At 41.8% G+C, this 25,740-nt stretch overlaps 2 protein-coding genes across 3 annotated transcripts; one reads left to right on the top strand and one right to left on the bottom strand.

Annotated features, from left to right (window-relative positions):
- Positions 1-3,220: 3,220 nt before the first annotated feature.
- LOC135508983 (neuroepithelial cell-transforming gene 1 protein-like) lies at positions 3,221-13,679 on the top strand. Its single transcript, XM_064929243.1, has 13 exons — positions 3,221-3,488; positions 4,701-4,767; positions 6,173-6,238; positions 7,128-7,193; positions 7,433-7,540; positions 7,741-7,908; positions 8,920-8,982; positions 9,066-9,162; positions 10,053-10,129; positions 10,631-10,888; positions 11,045-11,215; positions 12,132-12,318; positions 12,660-13,679. The coding sequence occupies exons 1-13, from the start codon at positions 3,364-3,366 to the stop codon at positions 13,040-13,042; spliced, it is 1,836 nt and encodes a 611-aa protein (XP_064785315.1). The 5' UTR covers positions 3,221-3,363; the 3' UTR covers positions 13,043-13,679.
- Positions 13,680-15,622: 1,943 nt separating this feature from the next.
- On the bottom strand, positions 15,623-21,738 carry asb13b (ankyrin repeat and SOCS box containing 13b). Of its 2 annotated transcripts, none has more exons than XM_064928875.1 (6): positions 21,595-21,738; positions 18,798-18,997; positions 18,263-18,413; positions 17,843-17,977; positions 17,361-17,552; positions 15,623-16,904 (listed from the first exon to the last, which is right to left on the bottom strand). In XM_064928875.1, exons 1-6 carry the CDS (start codon positions 21,635-21,637, stop codon positions 16,741-16,743), a joined length of 885 nt encoding a protein of 294 aa, XP_064784947.1. In that variant the 5' UTR covers positions 21,638-21,738; the 3' UTR covers positions 15,623-16,740. The 2 variants fall into 2 exon arrangements, with proteins under 2 accessions (XP_064784947.1, XP_064784946.1); XM_064928874.1 differs by lacking the exon at positions 21,595-21,738 and adding an exon at positions 21,144-21,239.
- Positions 21,739-25,740: the final 4,002 nt, after the last annotated feature.

Here is a 25,740-nt window from a genome sequence, read left to right as displayed (position 1 = left end):
GGCCATCATCAGAAAGAGTGAGGCAGGCCTGACTGTGTCTTCCAGTCAGGAGATGTTTTAGTGCTGTTCAGAGGGACATCAATTATCTTTGCAGTGTTCACTGTGTCACATATATTGGAATTCCTCTCCCAGTATTCACTGTTAGTCAAACAGTTTTCCATGTTAGCTGGGAACCAATGGAATATTACAATGCACAAAGGAATGTCCCATTTGTTACCATCCACTGACCTACATGTACCCCACCACCACAACCACCCTCATTCAACGCTTCTTGCTCATTGTCGAGGGCCAGATAATTACCATTAATTGGATCCTGAGACTGGTTTCAAAGGAAATAAGTATTCTATAGCATACTTTTCATAACTCTACAGTTAGGTATTTTCCCAGGCTCTTTTAGAGGTTGCACTTCACAACAGATCTAGGATCAGCATTATTTGTGTTCTATATGACATGTGTATCAATACATAGGTCTACTATCAGCAGTGACGATTTTATCATGTAAATCTTGGTGGGGCAAAAATAATAATAACTATGTGGGGATTAGGGTTGCAAAGGGTCGGACATTTTCCATGGGAAGTTAAGCCTGGTAATTTGGGGAATTTTGCTTAAATTCATCAAAAAGTTACCTTATAACAGTGAACCTGGTGCAGAGATCAACAAGGCTTATGGTGTCATCACTACCGTGTCTCGCCACCTTGGCCTGGATGAGGGCAAGGTTCTTGGCAGTCTGGCGAAGTACACTTCCAAGCAAGGGCTTTGGGATGAAGATGCAATATGGCAGTCATACCAACATATCTCATCAGCTACCGGGTGGAAGGGACTTTGTGGATCTGAGGCTCTTTCCCCTGTTGCCTCCATCATCCTCCAAATCCCACCAACATCAGCCGCCTCAGAGCGCAACTGGTCCTTGTTTGGGAACACACACACCAAAGCATGCAACAGGCGGAAAAGGGTTGAAAAACTGGTGGCCAACCTGGCACTTTTTAGGCTTTTTGAATCAGACAACGAGCCATTCGAGGCCTCAAAGTCTGATGTTCAAGAGGTGGTCATTGAGGAGGTCCAGGGAGAAGACATGGAAACCTGAGAGGAAGACAACCAAAGCTTTAGTTTCTAGACTATCATTTTATGTTGAAAACGTTTTTGTCAGATGCGATGGATCATTGGGGATCATTCAATATTCCCTTTCTTTTGTTGTTCAATGAAATCATTCCATGTGAAGAGTCAACTCATTTAATTAAAGTTAAATTCGTAACTAAAATGTTTTTTTTGTATATCTATTGGAAGGATTTAATAATTTGTAATTATGTCTACTTATGATAAGGTAAAAGGTTTATGTTTCTGTCTCCATATGATATGGTAAATATATCCAATGCAAAAGACATCTACATTTAAATGGTGTTAATATTAATTTGCATATATTTCCATTAATTCCCGTTATTTCCTGTATATTCCCGTTAATTCCCACGGAAAGTTTCCACCTCTAAATATTTTCCAAAATGTGCAACCCTAGTTGGGATGCATGCCAGCAAAGCCACTACACAACAAAACGCAACACTGAACAATACATTAATTGCACTATACGGTGACAAACGGTGCCCACAAACTGTTAGGGCCTACATAAAGCTGTCCCAACAGCAGAGTCCCAACAGCAGTACCAAACATCCTTACCACCTCTACACATGGCTATCAGTGAAGCCTTGTCTGGCAGTGAAACAGTTCATTCAGCCTCATTTACTGCCTTTAAAAACATAGCTGATATGGCTGACTTGCTTAAACAAATGTGGTTTCTACTGTCATTTGAGATGTACGGACTAAGGCATAAAGGTGACGACAAGCGGATAAGAGGCAATCTATATTTTTTATTAAGACATTAATGAGCGAGCTAGGACGGACATAGTCATTTAACAATTTGTTCAGCACTTTTGAAATGTGCAGTGACAGAATTCGAGCTGCAACAAACACTCAAACTGGACAGTTAGCCACTGTCACTGATTCCTTCCAAACCACTCATTGTCGAATTTGCGATTTCCAACTTGTTGTTTATGTCTAATGGCCTATGAGCATCGATATATTTTATCTATCATTTCTCTTCATATGTTAAGGATTAAAAAGGGTTTGCCAGTAGATTGTTAACTTGATTCATAATGACTGCTAGCCAAGATTTTGAAAGTATGTTGACATGATCAGTCCAATTAAAGCTACTGTACATATAACGTGATTTGACATAATTTTATCTGTGGCCAATGACCTTGAGCCTTCTTGGAAAGACACGTCTAATGTAACTCTATGGCAGCACCCAAGGGGCTAGAATTTTGTAACTCTTGTCTTAGACTTGGCGGTGACGTTGTGTCCCCATGAGTGACAGAACACTGAGCCAATCACAGAGCACCATATTTTCTGCTGGCTTGCCCCACCACCACAGAAAGCACTGAGCTCGGCTGAAACACCTGCATTTTGGAGCTGCCTTACTCAAGAAAACAAAAAAGAGAATGTTTGTATGCAGCTTTAACGCAAACTGATATGTGACATGTATTAATGCCAACATAACATGTAAAACAGGCAAGCCCTGCCCCACCTGCCTTGAATAATGGGTCACCACTGCTTGGCATAGATTGTACAAGTGGACCTAAACCATTCCATAAAAATGCACCCCACACCATAACACTGTATCCCTCATTTACTCAAGTGTTTCCTTTATTTGGGCAGTTACCAGGATGCCTACAGTGGGGAAAATTGTGCAGCACGCAAGCCAAATATAGTTTGTTGCATTGTGGCCACAGACATATACTCCATAGAAAGGATTTGTAACCTCTTTCCCTGGCAATTTGACTGCTAAACTAATGGGTACTCAAGCAAATGGATGCCGGTCCTGATTTGAATGGGAACTGCCATCTATGGATTATATTTCTATGGTTGGTTGGTGTTGTCAATTTCAAAATACAATCGCGGGAAAAACGTACAGTTTGGAAAGCAAATGCTTTTTGCTGAATAGAGAGAACCAATAGAATAAAAACAATTCTCAACAACTCCCAAATTTTTAGCTAACAGCCGCATTGATCACTTAATCGAGCCATGCTTAATCCGGCCATGCTTCTCACTGAAGTGAATTTACTGAGAGACCGCCAACGTGCTTTTCCTCAATATTCTTTTCAGTAAATTAACTCCTCCCACTCGAAATCCTCAAGCTTTCCCTCATTGGCCGATTTGTGATATTCCGCCATATTCAAACTTCCGCCGTCACTTTTGGTTGGATTGATCGATTTACTGCGGAATTCTTTCTTTCTTTCATCCATCCATCGTTGCAATTTCTATTATTTTGTATTAGCGATATTAGCTAGCTTCCTACTACACCCAACCTCTAAAATGGAGGAGTCAGAGGTGGGCGAATTATCTGTGGAAGACGAGCCGAAGAGACGAAGGATTTCCTCGAAGAGAACGTCCACGGTCAACTCAGAAACCTCCCCCGCCACTGTCAACAACTCCAAAAAGTAAGAAGCGATGGGTAATATTGATACATTAAATGTGTGTTTTTAGACTAAAAAAAACATATTCAAGATTAGCCCGATATGCTAGCCAGATTTGGAACCTAAATTTGTCACATCACATGGTAAATCCATTTAATAATGGTTCAATCAATAAAATATGGATTTAGGTTGGCCTTCATGTTACTGTGGCTAGTTAGCCAAACGTATCAAGCGAGGGTCCCCTGGTTTTAACGTATGGGTCATGTGCTCTGTTTACATTTTCTAGTAAATTAGCCTCAAACAAACACTGCATCGTTAACTTACTAGAGTGCAAATCCAGAAATATAGTTAACGTTATAGAGTAGTTAGTTAGCTAAGTTAACATGTATTGGCTATACTAACTAGTAGCGTTATGTAGCTAACTAGTTTCGTTTGATTTTTTTATTTAGACAAAACTAAATGTGAAGTTTGAGTAGTCTCAAATTTGCCTAAAATAGTTAGCTAGCTAACTACGTCCATAGCAGTATATGAGTGGACCACCCCATAGCCTTTTAGAGGCATCTGATGCTGAATTTTCTATCAATCTCCTGAGGAAAGAGTCCATCAAAAGATAACATTGTTCTTCTATATCGGTGTTGTAGGTTTATCTAGAACACCTTTTCAGGAAAGTTGTATGCTTTGCCTCAAACATACTGACGAGACCACCATCGCATGTTGATTTTTGTCCACCCACACCAGACGCGATCAGGACACCCAGGTTGAAATGTCAAAATAAACTCTGAACCAAATATATTAATTTTGGGACAGGTCAAAAAGCATTACACTTTTATGGCAGTTTAGCTCGCTTGCTGTTGCTTAGCTAATTTCTCCTGTAATATAAAAAATACTCCAAAAATTAATCCACAGATAAACGGGTAAACCGAGTAGGTTTTTAGTCATCTTTCCTCCTCCAGGCTTAATTTTCTTTAGACTTTATATGGCGGTTGGCAAGCTACATTGCAATACATTTTTAACTGCTTTTCGACCTGTCCTCCAATTTAATATAGTTTGTTAAGAGATCGTTTTGATATTTCAACATGCTTGTCCTGATCGTGTCTGGTGTGGGTGGACGAAATCAACATGTAAGTCTACACTTAACACCAAAAGTCTGATTTGTCAAAGAGTCCGATTCCATACGCCCTAGGCGTATCTCAAAGAGTGTTTTATTTCTGCCTTATTCCCTTTCTCTCGCTGTAGACCTCCACTGTGCCGAGGGAGTTCCTTCACCTTTCTGACTCCAGGCACACCATGGGACTTCAGTCTGGTGAGTAGTACTAAACTAATGTAACGCCAACATCAATCCAGCATCTATCTCTGTCTTTCTCAATTACTACGAAGTCCGTCAATAAACTTTTAACACAGTACAAAAATAATGACTACATTTATTTCAATGTGAAATGTACAGTGCCTTGTAAAAGTATTATGTCCCTCTGTTTAGACAAGCCTAAGAGTAAGGAGTAAAATGTGGCTTAACAAATCACATAAGTTACATGGATTCACTCTGTGAGAAATGATAGGGACTGACATGATTTTTGAATGACTAACCCTTCCTCTGTCCCCCCCATACACACAACATCTGTAAGGTTCCTCAGTCAAGTATTTCAAGCACAGATTCAACTTCAAAGACCAGGGAGCTTTTTGAAAGCCTCATAAATAAGGGCAGTGATTGCTCGGTAACAATAACACATCAGACATTGAATATCTCTTTACGCGTAGTCAAGTTAATAATTATGCTGTGGATTATGTATTAAACCACCCAGACACATCAAAGATACAGTTGTCCTGAACTGAGCTTCAGGACAAGAATGAAACTGCTGAGAGATTTAGTTACCATGAGGCCATTGGTGATTTTGAACTTGCTACAGAGTTCAATTGTTGTGATGGGAGAACTGTAGTGACTCACAATAATTACCTAAATGACAGAGTGAAAAGAAGAATACAAATATACAGAATAAAAAATATTCCAAAATATGCGGGGAGGAAAAAAACAGCAAAGGAATACACTTTTTTTGGTATGAAGAGAAACTAGGTGGGGCTAAGCAAAGACAAAATCCTAGAAGAAACCTGCTACAGTCTGCATTCCACCAGACACTGGGAGAGGAAATCAACTTTCAACAGGACAATGAACTACAACACAAGGCCAAATGTACACTGGAGTTGCTTATAGAGAAGACAATGTTTTTGAGTGGCCAAATTACAGCTTTGTGACTTAAATCTGCTTGAAAATCATGAGCAAGTTTAGAAAATTGCTGAATAGTCATGATCCCCAACAGCTTGAAGAATTTTGAAAAAAACAATGGATAAATATTGCACAATCCAGGTGTGCAAAGCTCTTAGAGACTTACCCAGAAGACTCGCAACTTTAATCAATGCTAAAGGTGTTTCTAACATGTATTGACTCAGGGAGCTGAATACTTATGCAACTACTATATTTGTATTAATCTTTTATTATTTTTCTTCCATTTTGACATTTGAGTATTTTGTGTAGATCGTCAACAACAACAAAAAATATGATTCAATCCATTGTAATCCCACTTTGTAACACAATAAAATGTAAAGAAATTCAAAGGGGTCTGAGTACTTTTGCAAGGTACTGTATATTCACATTTTAAAATCTTGTGAAGGTTAGCAACACACTCATTCTGTACACGTGTTTATCTTTCCCACAGAAGAGGAAACATAAAGAGCCCAAGGATGACGACACTGTCAGTCTGTCCAGCTTTGACCTCAAAGTAGTAAGCCAAAGCTCCACCAAATGTTACAAGTTTTCTGAGGATTAACACCCTTGCATCACACGCCCCCCCCCCCATGTGATATATGTATATACAGCAGGCCAGTAGGCTATATCCTGCCCCCCCCCCCCCATGTGATATATGTATATACAGCAGGCCAGTAGGCTATATCCTGCCTCCCCCATGTGATATATGTATATACAGCAGGCCAGTAGGCTATATCCTGCCCCCCCCCCCCCCCCATGTGATATATGTATGTACAGCAGGCCAGTAGGCTATATCCTGCCCCCCCCCCCCCCATGTGATATATGTATGTACAGCAGGCCAGTAGGCTATATCCTGCCCCCCCCCCCCCCATGTGATATATGTATGTACAGCAGGCCAGTAGGCTATATCCTGCCCCCCCCCCCCATGTGATATATGTATGTACAGTAGGCTATATCCTGCCCCCCCCCCATGTGATATATGTGTATATACAGCAGGCCAGTAGGCTATATCCTGCCCCCCATGTGATATATGTGTATATACAGCAGGCCAGTAGGCCATATCCTGCCCCCCCCCATGTGATATATGTATATACAGCAGGCCAGTAGGCCATATCCTGCCCCCTCCATGTGATAAATGTATATACATGCCAGTAGGCTATATCCTGCCCCCCCCCCATGTGATATATGTATATACATGCCAGTAGACTATATCCTGCCCCCCCCCCATGTGATATATGTATGTACAGCAGATGTACAGCATGCCAGTAGGCTATATCCTGCCCCCATGTGATATATGTATATACACCAGGCCAGTAGGCTATATCCTGCACCCCCCCCCCATGTGATAACGGCCTTGTGAGCGTCACTGACTGTAGTCTAAGCCTTCTCTGGTACCATCTTTACAGAAGAGAAAACGCAGAGAGAAAAGGGAGCATGACGACACTGTCAGTCTGTCCAGTTTTGACCTCAAAGTAAGTCGACAGTTCCAGTCCTTAGGAGACTTTGCTGTGTTTTTAAATGTTTTAAATTTATTATTTCTTACATTTGGTACAAGCATTTTGCTACACTCGCAATAGCATCTGCTCACCATGTGTATGTGACCAATATATATGTGAGAAGTGGAGTAAAGCGATAGGGTCGTTAGTTATATCCCCTGGGTATGTATTCAGATTGCTGTCTGTAACAATGATTTCACTCCTCTATATTGCAGGAGCCCAGTAACAAGCGTGTGCGGCCACTGTGCCGGGTGTCATCTCTGGCTAACCTGATCTCCCCTTCCAAGAATGGAGCCGTCCGACGCTTTGGTCAAACCATCCAGGTCTGGTATATATCATGCTGTTGTAACTCCAGACAGAAGCCAATGGCACTTAACCTGATAACAAGAAAAATGATCTGCTGTGTGGATTTTGTTTAATGAACAGCAGGAAGTTATAGAGAAGGAGATTGACAGTAGTGGCACGGACAGAGTGGCCCGAGACGAGACTCTTAGTGTGTCTAAATTATTATTCATGTCCTCAGAACATGTCACTGCGGGGTGACAGCAAGTCGCCGGGGGCACCACTGAAGTCGTGCAGTAAGGCAGCGGGCCCAACACCTCCCAAACGTAGAAACAGCACTCTGTGGTCTGAAACACTGGACGTTCACCAGAAGAGCACCTTCTCCACCAAAGAGATTAAGAGACAGGAGGTAACATACAACTGTAGCATACGTTATCATCATACTTCAATGACTTTTATAGATAATGCGTTGTGCCAAGCATAATATAATCACAATATATCATGCCTTATTGCTTTATTATAAACTGGTTGGTTTGAGCCCTGAATTCTGATTTGGCTGAAAGCCATGGTATATCAGACCTTATACCACGGATATGACAAAACATTTATTTGTACTGCTCTAATTATGTTGATAACCAGTTTATAATAGCAACAAGACACCTCAGGGGTTTGTGATATATTGCCAATATACCACAGCTAAGGGCTGTATCCAGGCACTCAGCATTGCGCATAAGAACAGCCCTTAACCATGGTATATTGGCCATATACCACACCCCCTCTGGCATTATTGCTTAATTATTGTATATGTAGTAGGGCTGGGTGATATAGTTAATTTAATTTATTCCAAATGCCTGTATCGCAATAATCACGTTTTTATTTAAAAATAAATGTTATTTTGTGTTTGTCTGCTTGTTCTCATGATGCCTTGTCGTTCTCGCTCCTGTGCTGTGTGCACCTTCCCATTTACAAACACACCCTGCCCCTGCCACCCACACCAAGCCCCTGCCACCCACACCAAGCCCCTGCCACCCACACCCCCGCCACTCACCCCAAGCCCCCGCCACTCACCCCAAGCCCCCGCCACCCACCCCAAGCTCCGCCACTCGCCCACGCCACTCACCCCAAGCCCCCGCCACCCACACCAAGTCCCTCCCCCTGCCACAAATCCAGAGCAGACACTGCTGAAACGTGCCTATCAATGAACATTGATTTAGGAACATAAGACCACGTACAGCTAACGGCAACAAAAGAAACGTATATGATTTTTAGGCCGTGTCGCCCAGCCCTAGTATGTAGTAAGGGGATTGATGTCATAGTTAGCTGTTTGTGTCTGAGTTCGATGTGTACTCTTTGTCTGGTATGGAATAAATGATGAATTCAGAAGTGGCAAGTCTTATTGACAACATAATGTTCTCTCTAGGCCATTCATGAGCTATCCAGAGGAGAACAAGACCTTATTGAAGACCTCCAAATGGCACGAAAGGTACAATAAATGATTCAATTAACAAGTTTGTCTCTTCCCCTCATGAAGCTGATTGACCTTAGCTTTCATTTCTTGTTCAACAGGCATATCATGATCCCATGCTGAAGCTTTCCATCATGACAGAGGAAGAGCTAACTCATATATTTGGAGATCTGGATTCTTACATTCCACTTCATGAAGGTACTAGGTCTTCGTCATATTCGAACATTCCACTTCATGAAGGTACTAGGTCTTCGTCATACATTCCACTTCATGATGGTACTAGGTCTTCGTCATACATTCTACTTCATGAAGGTACTAGGTCTTCATCATATTCGTACATTCCACTTCATGAAGGTACCAGGTCTTCATCATATTCACTACTAGCCTCAACAGGGTTGGGGGTCAATTCCAGTTCATTTTAATTACATTTTAGTTTCAAGAATTGGAGTTGGATTTTCCATTTACTTCCTAAATTGAAATGGAATTGACCCCAGCTCTAATCATTAGTGTCAAAAGTGCTGCCAACTCTTTATTTGAGAGTTGGTGGCTTCTGGTTTAGTAACTCTCAATACGCCCTCTGGTGGCTTCTGGTTTAGTAACCCCCAATACGCCCTCTAGTGGCTTCTGGTTTAGTAACCCCCAATACGCCCTCTAGTGGCTTCTGGTTTAGTAACCCCCAATACGCCCTCTGGTGGCTTCTGGTTTAGTAACCCCCAATACGCCCTCTGGTGGCTACTGGTTTAGTAACCCCCAATACGCCCTCTAGTGGCTTCTGGTTTAGTAACCCCCAATACGCCCTCTAGTGGCTTCTGGTTTAGTAACCCCCAATACGCCCTCTGGTGGCTTCTGGTTTAGTAACCCCCAATACGCCCTCTGGTGGCTTCTGGTTTAGTAACCCCCAATACGCCCTCTAGTGGCTTCTGGTTTAGTAACCCCCAATACGCCCTCTAGTGGCTTCTGGTTTAGTAACCCCCAATACGCCCTCTGGTGGCTACTTAACCAGTGACTACGACAAGACTATTTGAAAATAAATATCCTCTTCAAATAGAGTGCTGATGGTTTCGTTCGTGTGCTTCTCCTTGCTACAGACTTGTTGGATAAGCTTGCAAAGGGCACCGGTCCTAATGGAACAGTTGGTCAGATTGGACAGATCGTCGTGGACTGGGTAGGTGCCTCTCTTGTGTATTGGGTTTATGGTTATTATCTGTGTATTTGTATATTTCTTTATGGCTATTTTTTTTTATCGCTCGAGCGAGTAAGATTTCCAATGTATTAATTACACTTTGCAAATAAACTTGAAATGTAAAATCTTTCTCGCATCGCCAATATTTAGAATGAATGTGTTTTGTTTATTTATGAAATGAAGTCCCAGCTTCACGCTCTCGCCCCCCCCATGTTGCCTTCATCCACAGATGCCATCTTTGACCTTCTTCTCCCCGTCTTTAGAGAGAGAGGAGTCAGCTGCCATCTTGGATCATCTTCTTCTCTTTGACTTAAAAAGCAGACACGTTTCCATGATCTGAAAATGACAATGTCTTCTTCCAACTTTTCCTTGTCTGAATGCGTTACAGGGATGAAACTCCTTTTCTTTAATTTCTTAATTTTTTTGGGGGGGGGGTGAAAAAGAGAATGTCTTCATCTTCATCACCCCCCTGTCATCCTCTAGTTGCCAGGTCTGAATGCGTACAGAGACTATTGCAGTAACCAGCTGGCTGCCAAGGCCCTGTTGGACCAGAAGAAGCAGGACCGGAAGGTGCAGGACTTCCTGCAGCGCTGCCTGGAGTCTCCCTTCAGTAGGAAGCTGGACCTGTGGAGCTTCCTGGATATACCCAGGAGCCGGCTGGTGAAATATCCCCTACTGCTGAGAGAGATACTGAGACATACACCACCAGATCACCCTGACGTTCCCTGTCTGGAGAAGGCGGTTTGTAGAGAGCACCCACACTACCCTACGCCGCTCACATCGTCACACAGTTATCCGACACATCATAAGAGTTACAAATGGTATAGCCATGCATGCTAATAGAATTCTACATGTATTAAGAGTTGAATTGACTGAAGTGTAACACTGTGATTCCAGATAGCCATCATCCAGGGTGTGTTGTCTGACATCAACATGAGGAAGGGGGAGTCAGAGAGTCAGTACTACATTAATAAACTGGAGTATCTGGACGACCGGCAGAGAGACCCGCTCATCGACAACTGCAAGACCTTGTTGTGTCACGGAGAGCTACGCAACAAGAGTGGCTCGGTGAGCATTGTTCAGACACGCTGAATAGCAATAGAACCTGTTCTGTATGGCTTTATGCCCCCTCCAACTTTCTGTTTTTCTTCTCGGTGTAAAGTTGATTAATCAAATGTATTTATAAAGCGTGTGTTTTACATTAGTAGTTGTCACAGTGCTTTACAGTACCGGGCGTGTTGTTGTTCACAGTACCGGGCGTGTTGTTGTTCACAGTACCGGGCGTGTTGTTGTTCACAGTACCGGGCGTGTTGTTGTTCACAGTACCGGGCGTGTTGTTGTTCACAGTACCGGGCGTGTTGTTGTTCACAGTACCGGGCGTGTTGTTGTTCACAGTACCGGGCGTGTTGTTGTTCACAGCACCGGGCGTGTTGTTGTTCACAGTACCGGGCGTGTTGTTGTTCACAGTACCGGGCGTGTTGTTGTTCACAGTACCGGGCGTGTTGTTGTTCACAGTACCGGGCGTGTTGTTCGTCACAGTACCGGGCGTGTTGTTCGTCACAGCACCGGGCGTGTTGTTCGTCACAGTACCGGGCGTGTTGTTCGTCACAGTACCGGGCGTGTTGTTCGTCACAGTACCGGGCGTGTTGTTCGTCACAGTACCGGGCGTGTTGTTCGTCACAGTACCGGGCGTGTTGTTCGTCACAGTACCGGGCGTGTTGTTCGTCACAGTACCGGGCGTGTTGTTCGTCACAGTACCGGGCGTGTTGTTCGTCACAGTACCGGGCGTGTTGTTCGTCACAGTACCGGGCGTGTTGTTCGTCACAGTACCGGGCGTGTTGTTCGTCACAGTACCGGGCGTGTTGTTGTTCACAGTACCGGGCGTGTTGTTCGCCACAGCACCGGGCGTGTTGTTCTTCACAGCACCGGGCGTGTTGTTCTTCACAGCACCGGGCGTGTTATGATAATTCTGTGTGTTGTGTAGAAACTGCACGTGTTCCTGTTCTCTGAGCTGCTGGTGCTGACGAGGCCGGTGACACGTCACGAGCGGAGCTGCTACCAGGTGTACCGTCAGCCCCTCCCCATCAGAGACCTGGCTCTGGAGGACCTGCAGGATGGAGACGTACGCATGGGAGGGTCATTCAGAGGGGCCTTCAGCCAGGGGGAGAAAGGTGAGTTACTGTTCTTTATGGGAGGGCCTTCAGCCAGGGGGAGAAAGGTGAGGAGTTATGGTCTGGGGCTCAATTGTTTCAATTAGACTTTCTTCAATTCCTTGTGTTCTTTTTCAAAAATGTGTTGGACAAGTAGATCTCAGGATTAAATGCCCAGTTTATGAGTTGCTGACACAATATCCTGTGTGTCGTTAACACCACCTATATTTTACTGGGTTTATGATCCTATTGGGACAGATACTGAGACCAAGGAGATGTGCAGTTTCTTCCAGTTGTGCTTTAGGAGGTATTATATGTGGATGTGTTTTACCATGTTTTCTCCTTCTCTCGCTGTCCTCCAGCTAAGAACGTGTTCCGCGTGACCTCCCTGGACCCGACCCACGGCCAGTCTCACACTCTGCAGGTCAACGACGTCTTCCACAAGCAGCAGTGGCTCAACTGTCTCCGCAGCGCCATCGACGCCCAACCTCAACAGCAGAGGGCGCCAGTCAGAGATCAGCACAGTGAGGCTACAACCATGACCAGGGCCAAGCGTCGTTCTTCTGTGGTGTCCATGTCTGATATGGTGGGCGAAGGGGCAGATGAGAACGTCTGGCACCAGGTCGGTGAGCCAATCCTTGGGTGTAAAGGCACAGAGACACTCCCCGCGTCTGGTTCTTCAAGTAAAATTAAAAGAGAGTGGAGCCGTGGTACGCAGCGCAGGAGGAAAGAGACCGGGGTTTAGAAGAACGGAAGAGTCTACGGAGCCTCGTGGGATGTCTACACCTGTACACCTTCATTCATTTGTATTTTTACTGTGTCTTCTTCTTCTATGGTGTTATGTTGAACTTCTTACTTGTGATATTAATGTGTAGGCTACTTGTTTGTGAATTTCCATGACACCTGTCTGTCAAGTAGTGATTTTGAATAAAAGAGTATGTCTGACAATAGCAGTGATGTACCATGACGACCATGTAGCAGCTATGTCAAAACCGTCCAATCACATCCGTCCAGTCTGTGCACTGCAAACCAATGAAATTGAAGAGTTCTGTAAATTTCAGGAGAGAAAAAAAGTTATTGGTTTACTTTACAGGGGAATGATATTTGTCAACCAAATTGACTAAAAATGGTTTACAGCGATTATGAGAATTAGGATTTTACACTTTTCTTAAAACTATTTTTATTTAATTTTTTTTATGTTAAAATGACTAACTCTGTTTTTAGGCAAAATAGCACTGTTTTAGCTCCTAGAATAAGAATATATGTTGCTTGGAACTGGAATTTATTAACCACTTGATTTGATAAGTCATTATTTCTACAGGGTTGGTCAGTGTGTCCTTCGTTACTATTAAAAAGGCCTGTGCCGGCTTTGTTGAGACGTTTCTTGGTGTCCCAAATGATGGTGTCCCAATTTTTTTTTTGGGGGGGGGGGGGTTACACTATATCGGGTTATGGGGTGCCATTTATATCGGGTTATATGGTGCCAACAACACTATATAGTTACACTATATCGGGTTATGGGGTGCCATTTTGAGACTCTCCTCTCTTTCCATGCAGCACCATGTGTTGAGGTTGATCTTCGGTAGTGTACACAGTGCAGTCCACATGCAAATATTAGTCAACTGTCTGATGTGTTGTTGTGGAGACAAAGGTGACAAAGGATGTAATGAGTATGTTGTTATGAGAAGGCTCGGTAACTTGTGTGCCGATTCTCTACCCTCCTTCACAAGGAAGTGTTCACTCTCGCATTTTAAAAGTCTTGGATTAGTGTAAGTACGGCAGAAGGGAGTTTCTAACATATTCCTTAAACCAGCCCGTTCCTTTTAAATCTGCGAAGGAGAGTGCGCAAGTGTAGGGTGTGAGGGCACGCCTGGAGAGAAGGGTAGAGAATTGGACTGCAACTGAGTTGTATTAATGGTGGGAAAGTAAAGGTTCTCTTGAGAACTGGAGGTGAGAGAAGCACGAAACGGACACGACAATCAACCACAAGTTATGCTGTGTGCAAAGAGGGGGAAAAAGTATAACTGGAATGCTTTGTATGGTTAGTGAAAAGTGAAAGACCAATTAAAGACGATGTGAGGGGAAATCTGTGAGAAGCTAACTGTGTTCCTTTTCAATTAAAAATAAAGAGCTTTGATGTTTTAGTCGATGCTGTGAGATTTCCGTTTGTCAGCTGTCACTGGTGAAGAGAACAAGACCTCTGATGTGAAGAAAGAGGAAGTCCTCTAGTGTGTGTGTGTGTGTCAGCATGCTCGGAAGCAGACAGTGACCGCTAAACCATTCTTACTTGCGCAATCGTTTTAACCCTGGAAAGCCCCTACTTCCATGGCTACATCCACCAAACAAGATGCTCCTTCCCCATTCTCTAACAGATTGTTAACTGTGACAGTTTGTCATTTCAGATAAAAGCTCATGTTAACCACACAATAGTTCTGTATTTCTCCTCAAAAAGTATTGTGAATATGGCACTGCTTGGTGCTCAGTTAAACATGTTCCAACATATAACACAATATACAGTACCAATTTAAAGTTTGGGCACACCTACTCATTCAAGGGTTTTTCTTTATTTTTTTTACATATTTCCTACATAGAGTAATAGCGAAGACATCAAAGTTATGAAATAGAATCATGTCGTAACTGAAAAAGTGTTTAACAAATCAAAATATATTTTATATTTGAGATCCTTCAAAGTAGAGGCTCTTTGCCTTGATGACAGCGTTGCACACTCTTGGCATTCTCTCAACCAGCTTCACCTGGAATGATTTTCCAACCGTCTTGAAGGAGTTCCCACATATGCTTGTTGGCTGCTTCCTTCCTTCACTCGTGAGAGTCAGTTTCATCATAGCGCTTGATGGTTTTTGCAACTGCACTTGAAGAAACTTTCAAAGTTCTTGACATTTTCCGGATTGACTGACCTTCATGTCTTAAAGTCATTTCTTTGCTTATTTGAACTGTTCTTGCCAAATAGGGCTATGTTCTGTATACCACACCTACCTGGTCACAACGCAACTTATTGGCTCAACGCATTAAGGAAAGAAATTCCACAAATTAACATTTAACAAGGCATACCTGTTAATTGAAATGCATTCCAGGTGACTACCTCATGAAGCTGGTTGAGAGAATGCAAAGAGTGTGCAAAGCTGTCATCAAGGCAAAGGGTGGCTACTTTGAAGATTAGAAAATATATTTAGACTTGAACACTTTTTTGTTTACTACATGATTCTATATGTGTTATTTCATAGTTTTGATGTATTCACTATAATTCTACAATGTAGAAAATAGTAATAACAAAGAAAAACTCTTGAATGAGTAGATGTGTCCAAACTTTTGACTGGTACTGTGCATCATTTATTTTCAGTAAAGCAACAATGGAAGAGTAAAAAGTATTAAGAACAATACAATCAATTAATATGATAACAAATTCATTTCAAGGGGTGTGCACTTGACCCCTGCGACAACACCCTCATTTCTAACACTCCAACCAAACAGAAGAAGACAAAATGCAACACTTATAAACTCAAAATAGACATATACAGTATTCATGGAATTTACATAAATCAAATAATTTGTATTATTTACATAGTTTATATACACATTATTCAAAATAAACATACGTTTGATATTTACACATAATTACACAATCCTAAAAGCTTAGCTAAAAGATTTAAGAATTCAGAAAGGTTGGACAGACTAGCCTGGTCCCAGATCTGTTTGTGCCGTCTTGCAGTTGGCAAGGCACAACATCCCAAACATAAAGCAGGACAAATAGATCTGGGTACAAGCACAAGACTATGCTTAGTGGGAACGCTTAGGCCTAGATTCAATCCGTATCGTAGAGACTGCATTTAAGGTGAACACTGCATATCTCGGCTCAATCAGAAATGACCTTTACAGATGGATAGAAATATAACCCTTAGGCGATACAGATTTGAGTATCGCCCTCAGTCTTTCAAGAATAGCTGGCTGACACCTGTCACATCAGTAAGCTTACATACATATCCCTACTTTTCATTGTAGTTTAACTGAAACCTTAACTCAGACAAATGAGTTTGGGCTCTCTTGCTTCTAGCCTGGTCCCAGATCTGTTTGTAATTGTATAAACAACTCCTATAGTCGTTGTCAATGTGTTTTTAGCCTGACAATGACAATAGGAGTTGGCAAGAACGCGCAAACAGACCTGGGACCAGGCTTATTCCTATGTGGTGGAATCATTCGGCACAAGACAAAACAGACTCGTAAAAAGGATGGGGCTTGTTAGAAGTAGGATGGGGCTTGTTAGAAGTAGGATGGGGCTTGTTAGAAGTAGGATGGGGCTTGTTAGAAGTAGGATGGGGCTTGTTAGAAGTAGGATGGGGCTTGTTAGAAGTAGGATGGGTCTTGTTAGAAGTAGGATGGGGCTTGTTAGAAGTAGGATGGGGCTTGTTAGAAGTAGGATGGGGCTTGTTAGAAGTAGTCAAAGTCCAAGTCCATATCTGGTGGTGGCTGATATGAGAGGTAGCAGGTGATGCGATTGGGCAAGCCCAGTTTGGACACGTCGTCCAGGGCTCTTCTGCCCAGTGCTGTTCTCAGAGCTATTCTGCTGATCTGTTGTAGACTGAGGGGAGTATCTGGGAAAGAACAAAAACATGTCCGTTGAGATTTAATTTTACTAGGCAAGTCAGTTAAGAACAAATTCTTATTTTCAATGACGGCCTAGGAACAGTGGTTTAACTGCCTTGTTCAGGGGCAGAACAACAGATTTGTACCTTGTCAGCTCGGGGGTTTGAACTTGCAACCTTCCGGTTACTAGTCCAACGCTCTAACAACTAGGCTACCGTGCCGTGATAATTAACACCCTTCACACTGTTGTGCCAACCTGAACTGCATTGTGAGGTTCTAATATTTTATTTTCATATTGTCCTCTCCAGCATGGCTCCAGCAACTATGGTGGATGCATAAAAAATGCAGCTCAGCTCTGCTCAGTAGTGTGAAAATCTCTCTTTGAAGGTCATATTTTCATACATAAGATAATCTCTACACTATTCCAGTCTTTTCTACCTACGTGGCATGAATAAAATACTTACTTTCATAGAACTCTAGGCAGATATTGGTGGGAGAACCTTGACTTGTGTAGTTGATGGGCTTTTTGCCCAGGTTGTCCCTGGCATATATGTTCCCACCGAACTCAATCAGCAGCTCGATCAGATCCACGTTCTTTACTTTGGCTGCGTGATGGAGCGCCGTCTCGTGGAGCTTGGCAGCGTTCACGTTCGCCCCTTTGGAGAAGATGAAAAGGTTTGATTTTAAAGGGAAGTGGTCGAGACTTACCGTTATACACGTTCTGAAAACTACAATCTGCATCAAAAAAGTACAGGACATTGTTTTAACTGCAAAATGTCAAGATCAAGTTATGGTTTGAATTGATGAAATGCTTCAAATGTCAACTTTATTAAGGTTAGGTTAGGTACTTATTTACTTGAGAGAGCACAGTCCCATTAATAGTCTTTGAATGATCAGGAGCAAAACAACATTTTGAAATAATGTTACCACAATGTGGTCCACCCACCTGCATTGAGGAGGACCTTGGCGCAGTCAAAGTGTTGTCTGGCACACGCTACATGTAACGGTGTCCCGAAGTGGCAGTCATGGGCCTCCATCAGAGCTCCCACGTCTATCATGAGCTGAACGCAGTCAGAGTTACCTGTAACACACACACAAACACACACACACACACCCACGTCAGTCATATTTCGACACTTGGGTATTGAGGGGGACTAACTACTCAATATCAATCAATCAAATGTATTTAGAAAGCTTTTTTTTATTTTTTACATCAGCCGATGTCACAAAGTGCTCTACAGAAACCCAGCCTAAAACCCCAAACAGCAAACAATGCAGATGTATCCCATTATCCCAGTGTATGTGTGTGTTCTTTATACTGTGTGACTGCCGCGCCCTCGCCCACTCTCACGACATGAACATGTACCCCCCATGCAGGCCTCGTGGAGGGGTGAGAAGGTGAACAGCGGAGGGTTGACCGTAGCCCCATGTTGTATGAGTAGTTTCACACACTCCAGGCTGCCCGCAGCGCAGGCATCACACAGAGCAGTACTGCCGTCAATGTTTCGCGCATCCACCTGAGTGAGACAGACAGGCAGGCACACACAAATCAACATTACAGCACCTCATTTTTTTTTTAAATGTTCACTGATACCTCTCAAGAATCCTTAAATAGAGAATCTGAACTATTGATGGTCCATTTTATAACAGTCGTATAACAAATCAATGTGCAATTTCAAATCGAAAAACCCTTAGGCTCCCAGGTACTAGCTCCCACTCAAATTCTGAATTTGACTTCTATTCAAATGTCTCCCGGCCCTCACAGAAACAGTCACAGTTGTTTGCATGTAGGGATTACTGCAGATAAGTCACCACCCTAAGGATTCCCCCCCATTTCAGATTCAGCAGTAGTACCATTACCGACAGACCTATCACAAGAGAAAAATAGCCCTCTGACTCACGTGAGCACCAGCGTCCAGCAGCAACCGGACACACTGTGTTTGTCCCTGTATGCAGGCCTCGTGGAGGGGGGTTATGGAGTCCACAGCCACTATGTTAACTGCTGCCCCTCCCTGGATCAGCTTCTGTAGCTGAAGAGCCTTTCCCTGGGCTGCTGCCTCGTGTACCTCAGAACGGTCTGTCCAGAACCCCAGGCCATGAGCTGCAGGCCCGGGAGGGAGAAAGAAAAGCAATCAATTCCTATATACGCTGAGCTCCGAAAGTATTGGGACAGGTTTTGTTGTTATGACTCCACCATTTTGGCACTTCGTCCAATAGAAATGAATGGGAAATCATTGTGGAGTCACTTTTATTGTAAATAAGAATAGAATATGTTTTTAAAACACTTCTACATTAATGTGGATGCTACCATGATTACGGATAATCCTGAATGAATCATGAATAATGATGAATGCGAAAGTTAGAAGCACAAATATCATACCCCCCCTCAAAAAAACCAAATGCTAGCCTCCCATGTTATTGTAATGGTGAGAGGGTTAGCATGTCTTGGGGGTATGATGTTTGTATGCCTGTAACTTTCTCACTCATCATTATTCACGATTCCTTCATGACTAACTGTAATCATGGTAGAATCCACATTAATGTAGAAGTGTTTAGAAACATATTCTATTCTTATTTACAATAAAAACGTGACTCGAAATGACACAATACATTATTTACCATGAATTTCTATTGAGCACTAATTAATCTGAAACACAACCAAAACAAACATCAGATGCATCCAACAAGTTTGTAGAGTCACAAGCTTGATGTGATCATTGCGTGCTAGGAATATGGGACCAAATAGTAAACTTTTTACTACTTTAATACACATTAAAGTGAATTTGTTCCAATACTTTTGGTCCCCTAAAATGGGGGACGAAGAACAAAAAGGGCTGTAATTTCTAAACGGTTCACCCGATATGGATGAAAATAGCCTCAAATTATAGCTGACATTCTGCCCTGTAACTTCATTGTCACTGTATCATTTCAAATCAAAGTGCTGGAGTACACAGCCAAAACAACAACACAATTGGCCACTGTCCCAATACATTTGAAGCTCACTGTATGATACAGACAGTACATGCACATGTTGTATTGATGCCTATATCTATTTATTCTGCCCAATAACTGTTGATCTAATTTTCATGATACAAAGAGGGCAATTATATATTTTACAGTCAAATTATTTGAGCTCATTACACAAAGTAGGCCTTTAATTTGTCTGTATTTATTATTAAATAATGTCTGTTGTTGATTTGGGTAGGAGCTCACTGGAGCTGATTCTCCCTCTATGTTTAACATAACACACATACAGTCATTATTAATACAGTCATTATTAATCCCCCCCCCCCTTCTATATTGGGACTGCAAGGACTAATATCTATTGCTTGCCTACATTTCACTCCCTCTGTGTTTAATATAACACACACACATTCATTATCCATTTCGGGTTGTTTGTTCTATAGAAAGTATTTGACTCTGATAAGTGCCACAGAAATTATTTGACTGTAGCCACAAAATTAAGGAAATTAGAGGGGGAGGGGGGGGGTTCGGCAGGCAAGTAAATGGCCTTGCAGAAATTCCAATTCCCTTAATTTTGCGGCAAGAGTCAAATAATTTCTGTGGCACGTATCAGAGTCAAATACTTTCTATAGATATTTCAGAACAACTACCAGTCGAATAAGACATGGGAGAGATTACGAATTTTGGCAAAGAGATTTATTTATAGACTAATACACTTGAAACAAATAGCCAAACCGAAAACTGTAAACCTTACTACTGCTTCCCCCGCGATCAAACCCCCATAAAAAAAATGAAACAAAGCCTAACGTGATCATTGACAACTGCCTTGAAGGACATAAATAAAACATGATTTCTGCTAATATCCGTGAAATGTAGGCTAAACTAACAACGGAGTGAAGAACAGAAAACTCAAGTACCAAGCAAGTCGCAACAATGAAGCATTGAGTGTGTGCAAGGGGGGTAGGGTTCTGGCAGGGGGGTGAAGTTCGGCACAACACCGGTACCACACACTTTCTAACGCTTCAGCTCTTGCTCCTACTATAAATATGAGCTCGAACGTATTGTGGAGCTCCTGCACCTAAATATAAATACTAGAGGCGCCGAAAATGAGTAACGGCAACGAGTTCAGTCCAAGTCAAGCAGTGAAAAAACACGGTGCTAGATGTTGAGTTCTCGCTGAAACCCTTTGTAGGCTCCAGAGCAATACATCATCGTCCAAGACACCGCTCTCACGACACGTGAATCCTGTCATAAACCCACACCTCCCTCCCTACGAGGCTTACCCGTTGCTGACGTCCGCTGTCTGTCTATGTGATGGTTGGTGACATGCACAGGCATAGTCCTAACCTAAATGTATTACATCTAGACAACATTGGCTAGATTAATGATCTCATCGGCAAAAAAGCTAGATACAGCGAATGAATGTTATATAAGGATCACCCAGGTTACCTACGTAGCCTACAAAATAGTACATGCTCTAATACACTGGTCTCTAGCTTGTTATAACAAGCTTAGCTGGATGGTCTCAAATTAGGTCAGTAAAACAAGGAAGAGCAGAACGTTTTCTAATATTAGGCCTGAATAAGCCAGCTAAATAAAATACTCAACAAGGGAGAGGCATGACAAATATTTTACTATAATTTTGATTGTGGGTTAAGCATTCATGCTGTTTACGTCATGAGCATTAGCCTCTTTGAACTTTCAGACAGGTGAGACACAAATAAAACAACTCACCTATATCTCCAAACAGCGATGGTCTGGCACGAGTAATCTCCATTTAGCTATAGATATTATATCCTCTAGTCTTGCAGAATAAATTGATGCATTTTAAAACGTAGAGAAGACCAGTGAAGCATTGCTGCAGTAACGTTGTTGATAGTGGTGGATGATGGCTTAAATTAGAAGCACACAGAACTAAAAAGAACATCAATGGCTTGTGGGATATGTAGTTTGTTGTAACCTGGTCTCAGAGTATTTCATATTATCCTGTATGAGACACTTAATTTAGTATGAGATGTTACGTTTCTTATGGTATGTAATTCATTTGTGGTTGTCCATTACCCATTTCATATGATATGTTATTAATTACAATTCATATTATATGTTATGAATTTGCTAAATGTACAATATGTTAGGAATTCTCTAAACATATGATATGTTACAAATTCTAGCTAAGTGGTTAACGTTAGCTAGCTGGCTAACATTAGCTAGGGGTTAGGGGTTAGGGGTTAAGGTTAGGAGTTAGGTTAAAGTGTTAAGGTCACCGTTAGGGGAAGTGTTAGCTAAAAGGTTTAAGGTTATGGTTAGGGGAAGGGGAAGTAGTTGCAAAGTAGCTAAAAAGTAGTATGTTGTTGAAAAGTTGCTAATTAGCTAAAAAGCTAAAGTTGTCTGTGATGAGAGATTCAAACTCGCAACCTTTGGGTTGCTAGACGTTTGCATTATACGCCTACCCATCCACTGCGACCAACCACCCCTGCTTTCGTTTTCTGTCTTAAGTAACCGTCTGTCTCATGTAACCATATGAAATGTAACATATTCTAAAAGGAGTGTCCAGATTTGCATACAAAATAATATGAGATGCTCTGAGACCAGGTTGCAACGAATGATGGTTCTAGCCAGAAATATATATTTTTCTTGAAACTTGAAATAAAGTTGAACATCCATGCCTCTGCAGTAACTTAACTGGAAGACACAGATCCAGGTCATATTAATAAAGACATCACACTAACCTGTGTAAAGCCAAAATGTGTAGAACATGTGTCAGCACCAAGGACAGGGGACACAAGTACGCAAACGCTAGCTCTAAGAAGGACCACAAAAAGTCGGAAATGACTTGTTGGAAAGGTGGCATCCTACGACGGTGCCACAATGAAAGTCACTGAGATCTTCAGTACGGCCATTCTACTGCCAATGTTTGTCTGTGGAGATTGCATGGCGGTGTGATCGATTTTATATGCCTGTCAGCAACGGGTGTGGATGAAATAGCCGAATCTACTAATTTGAAGGGGTGTACACATACTTTTGCATTTACTGTGTAACTTTGGAAGGCGGCTCACGTAGTCTACTCCCTATTCACAAAGGAGGTGACCGGTTGTGACCAACATAACCATTGATGTAGTGGTGGCTTGAGAAGTGGTATTCTAAGTTTACCAAACATTTTCCAAACAGCCTGCCCAGCCACGGAAAGGCACTCTGTGTGAAAAATTCTATGACAAAATATGCCACTTTGAATGACCAAAAATTATAAATCCAATATTGGTCTAACACAGTCAGCTAATCAAAACTATATTGTGCAAGTAGGCTAATAGTAGGCCTACTATTAAAACAGATCAATTAGGATGTCCATAACCATGCTTAAACCACATCAGACCACAATGGAGGTCTGGAGAAAATGCACATTATTTTGATTTTGGATTGTAGTTACCCTTTAATTCAGGCACTGTTGTTTGGTTTCTGTAGTGTTTCTGGAGCAACTGGATTGATGCAAATAATCATGATATCATTCTGCCAGGTAGGCACAGGCTACTTTGGAGCTGGTTAATATTTAATTGAGGTTTTTGGGAAAGCCTTTCCATCTACCAGAAGATGGTTAGGCCAATCATTAGCATCATTATATTTTTTCCTGTTCCTTAATTGTTTGAAACCTGGACATTTTACTTCATATTATGAGGCATGTTTTACCTTGCTTCAAAGTAGCCTATAGCCAAAATCTCAGCATAGAAACGTGGAGGCAATTATTTTATAAAGACTTCCTCATATGCGCTCTCCTGTTCTATTGGTTTTCAAAAAATCTTTATTTCATTGTCTAGCATTCAAAGGCTAGTCATATTAACAACCCATGATATTTGTTGCATCTTTAGATCTCCCCTCTTTCTAAATTTCTAACGGATATTTCCATCTCTGTCCATGAAACCGCTTTTTTTTATTGCTGAGCCCTTTTTATTGACCTTTCCAAGGCATTCAACACGGTTGACCATTCACTGTTAGTTCAGAGGCTATCTTCAATTGGCTTAGATCAGGCAGCATGTAATTGGTTAAAAATTACTTGACAGAAGCCAATGTGTAGCCTATCTATTGATGGTGTTCAGTAAAGCTTCCTAAATATAACAAAAGGTGTAACAAAAGGTGTCCCTCAAGGGTATAGTCTGGGTACAGTGCTTTTTACTGAAACGTAAGGAATACCTGCCAATCAGACAGCCTCTTGAGGAAAATGGGATAAAATCTCAACTCCGTTTCCCGGCAGTGCTGTGGGTCAGGAAGGGAACGCAAAGGATGGAATTCACAAGCGCTGATGAAGCCTTAATCAAGCTGCAAGAAACCTTTCCAGTCGAAGGCCTACAAACATTCTGCATAATGGGGACCTCAGTGGACAGAGTGGAGTTCCCTGCACTGAGAAGAAGATGGAGTGGGAAAAAGCCATGAAGGCACTGTAGGTTACATACAGTGATACCTAAGACCTGCTTATCATATGTTGTGAAAATATTATTTTCCCCTCCCCTAATACAAACTATACTCTACTTTCCCTAAACTGTTCTTCTCTATTTACAGTACCAGCCAAAAGTTTGGACATACCTACTCATTCCATAGTTTGGATTTATTTTTACTATTTTCTACATTTGTAGAATAATAGTGAAGACATCAAAACTATGAAATAACACATATGGAATCATGTAGTAAACAATAAAGTGTTGAATAAATCAAAATATATTTTATATTTGAGATTCTTCAAAGTAGCCATCCTTTGCCTTGATGACAGCTTTGCACACTCTTGGCATTCTCTCAACCAGCTTCTTGAGGTTGTCACCTGGAATCTGGTGCATCAGACACTTCCCTGAAGTATGAGTGGTGCCTCCACTCACCTCACTTTGCTCTTTTCGGTGGACCCACTCGCCCCATGTAGAGCCCCACCAGCCACTATACTTTAATTTAATTCACAAGGTATAATTCATAAGAAGTCCTTTCTTTATGTTTTTTGTCTGTTCCCTGTTAAATGTTTGCTCAGCCTACATGTTCACACGTTCTCTATATGTAATGTATACAATAACTATGTACTCATACTATGATTCTTCCATACCCACGGGATGTCCAACACTCTCATATGACATGTCTGCTCAAATGTTTTATCTGGTTCTTCAATGAATTACAAGCATTTCATAAGTGTTGCCTTATGGCAAGGTGCTGCATCATGCTGGAAAAGGCATTGTTCGTCACCAAACTGTTTCTGGATGGTTGGGAGAAGTTGCTCTCGGAGGATGTGTTGGTACCATTCTTTATTCATGGCTGTGTTCTTGGGCAAAATTGTGAGTAAGCTCACAAATCCTAGGGATTTCCTATTTTAGCAGGCGACATAAATCAGACATTTGGCAAGTTAGACAGACATAGCAATAAAAACGGTAAATTCAAGGAGCCTCCCAAGAGGCAGAAATATGTCTCTACAAATATTTTACAGGACCCCTGGAGATACCCAACTACAAATTACTACTCATTTTTTTTCTCAAAGTAAGAAAAGTTATTCAAGAATTGACTACATTTTTATTTCCAAAAATGCACTCAACAATATACCGGGTTCAAAAATCCATGATAAAGTGATATTGGATCATTCTCCTGTATCATGCTTAAATACACAAACAGAAAATAGACCTAACAATAGAATATGGAGAATGAACAGAGCGCATCTTCAAGACGCGAAATGTATTTAAAATATAAATTATATAATTAAAACCTTTACCAATACAAATGGTGACATATAGGACAGAGAAAAGCCGACCCCCGACATAATTTGGGATGATTATGTACATTATGGCAATGATAATCTCATACTCTGCTAAACTTACATCTGAGTTGGAAATTCAAATGATAGAAAAATATAAATAAATCACT

This window comes from Oncorhynchus masou, chromosome 22 (assembly GCF_036934945.1).
Source record: "Oncorhynchus masou masou isolate Uvic2021 chromosome 22, UVic_Omas_1.1, whole genome shotgun sequence".
NCBI classification, from domain to species: Eukaryota; Metazoa; Chordata; class Actinopteri; order Salmoniformes; family Salmonidae; genus Oncorhynchus; species Oncorhynchus masou.
This window is presented reverse-complemented; position numbering and strand designations above follow the sequence as displayed.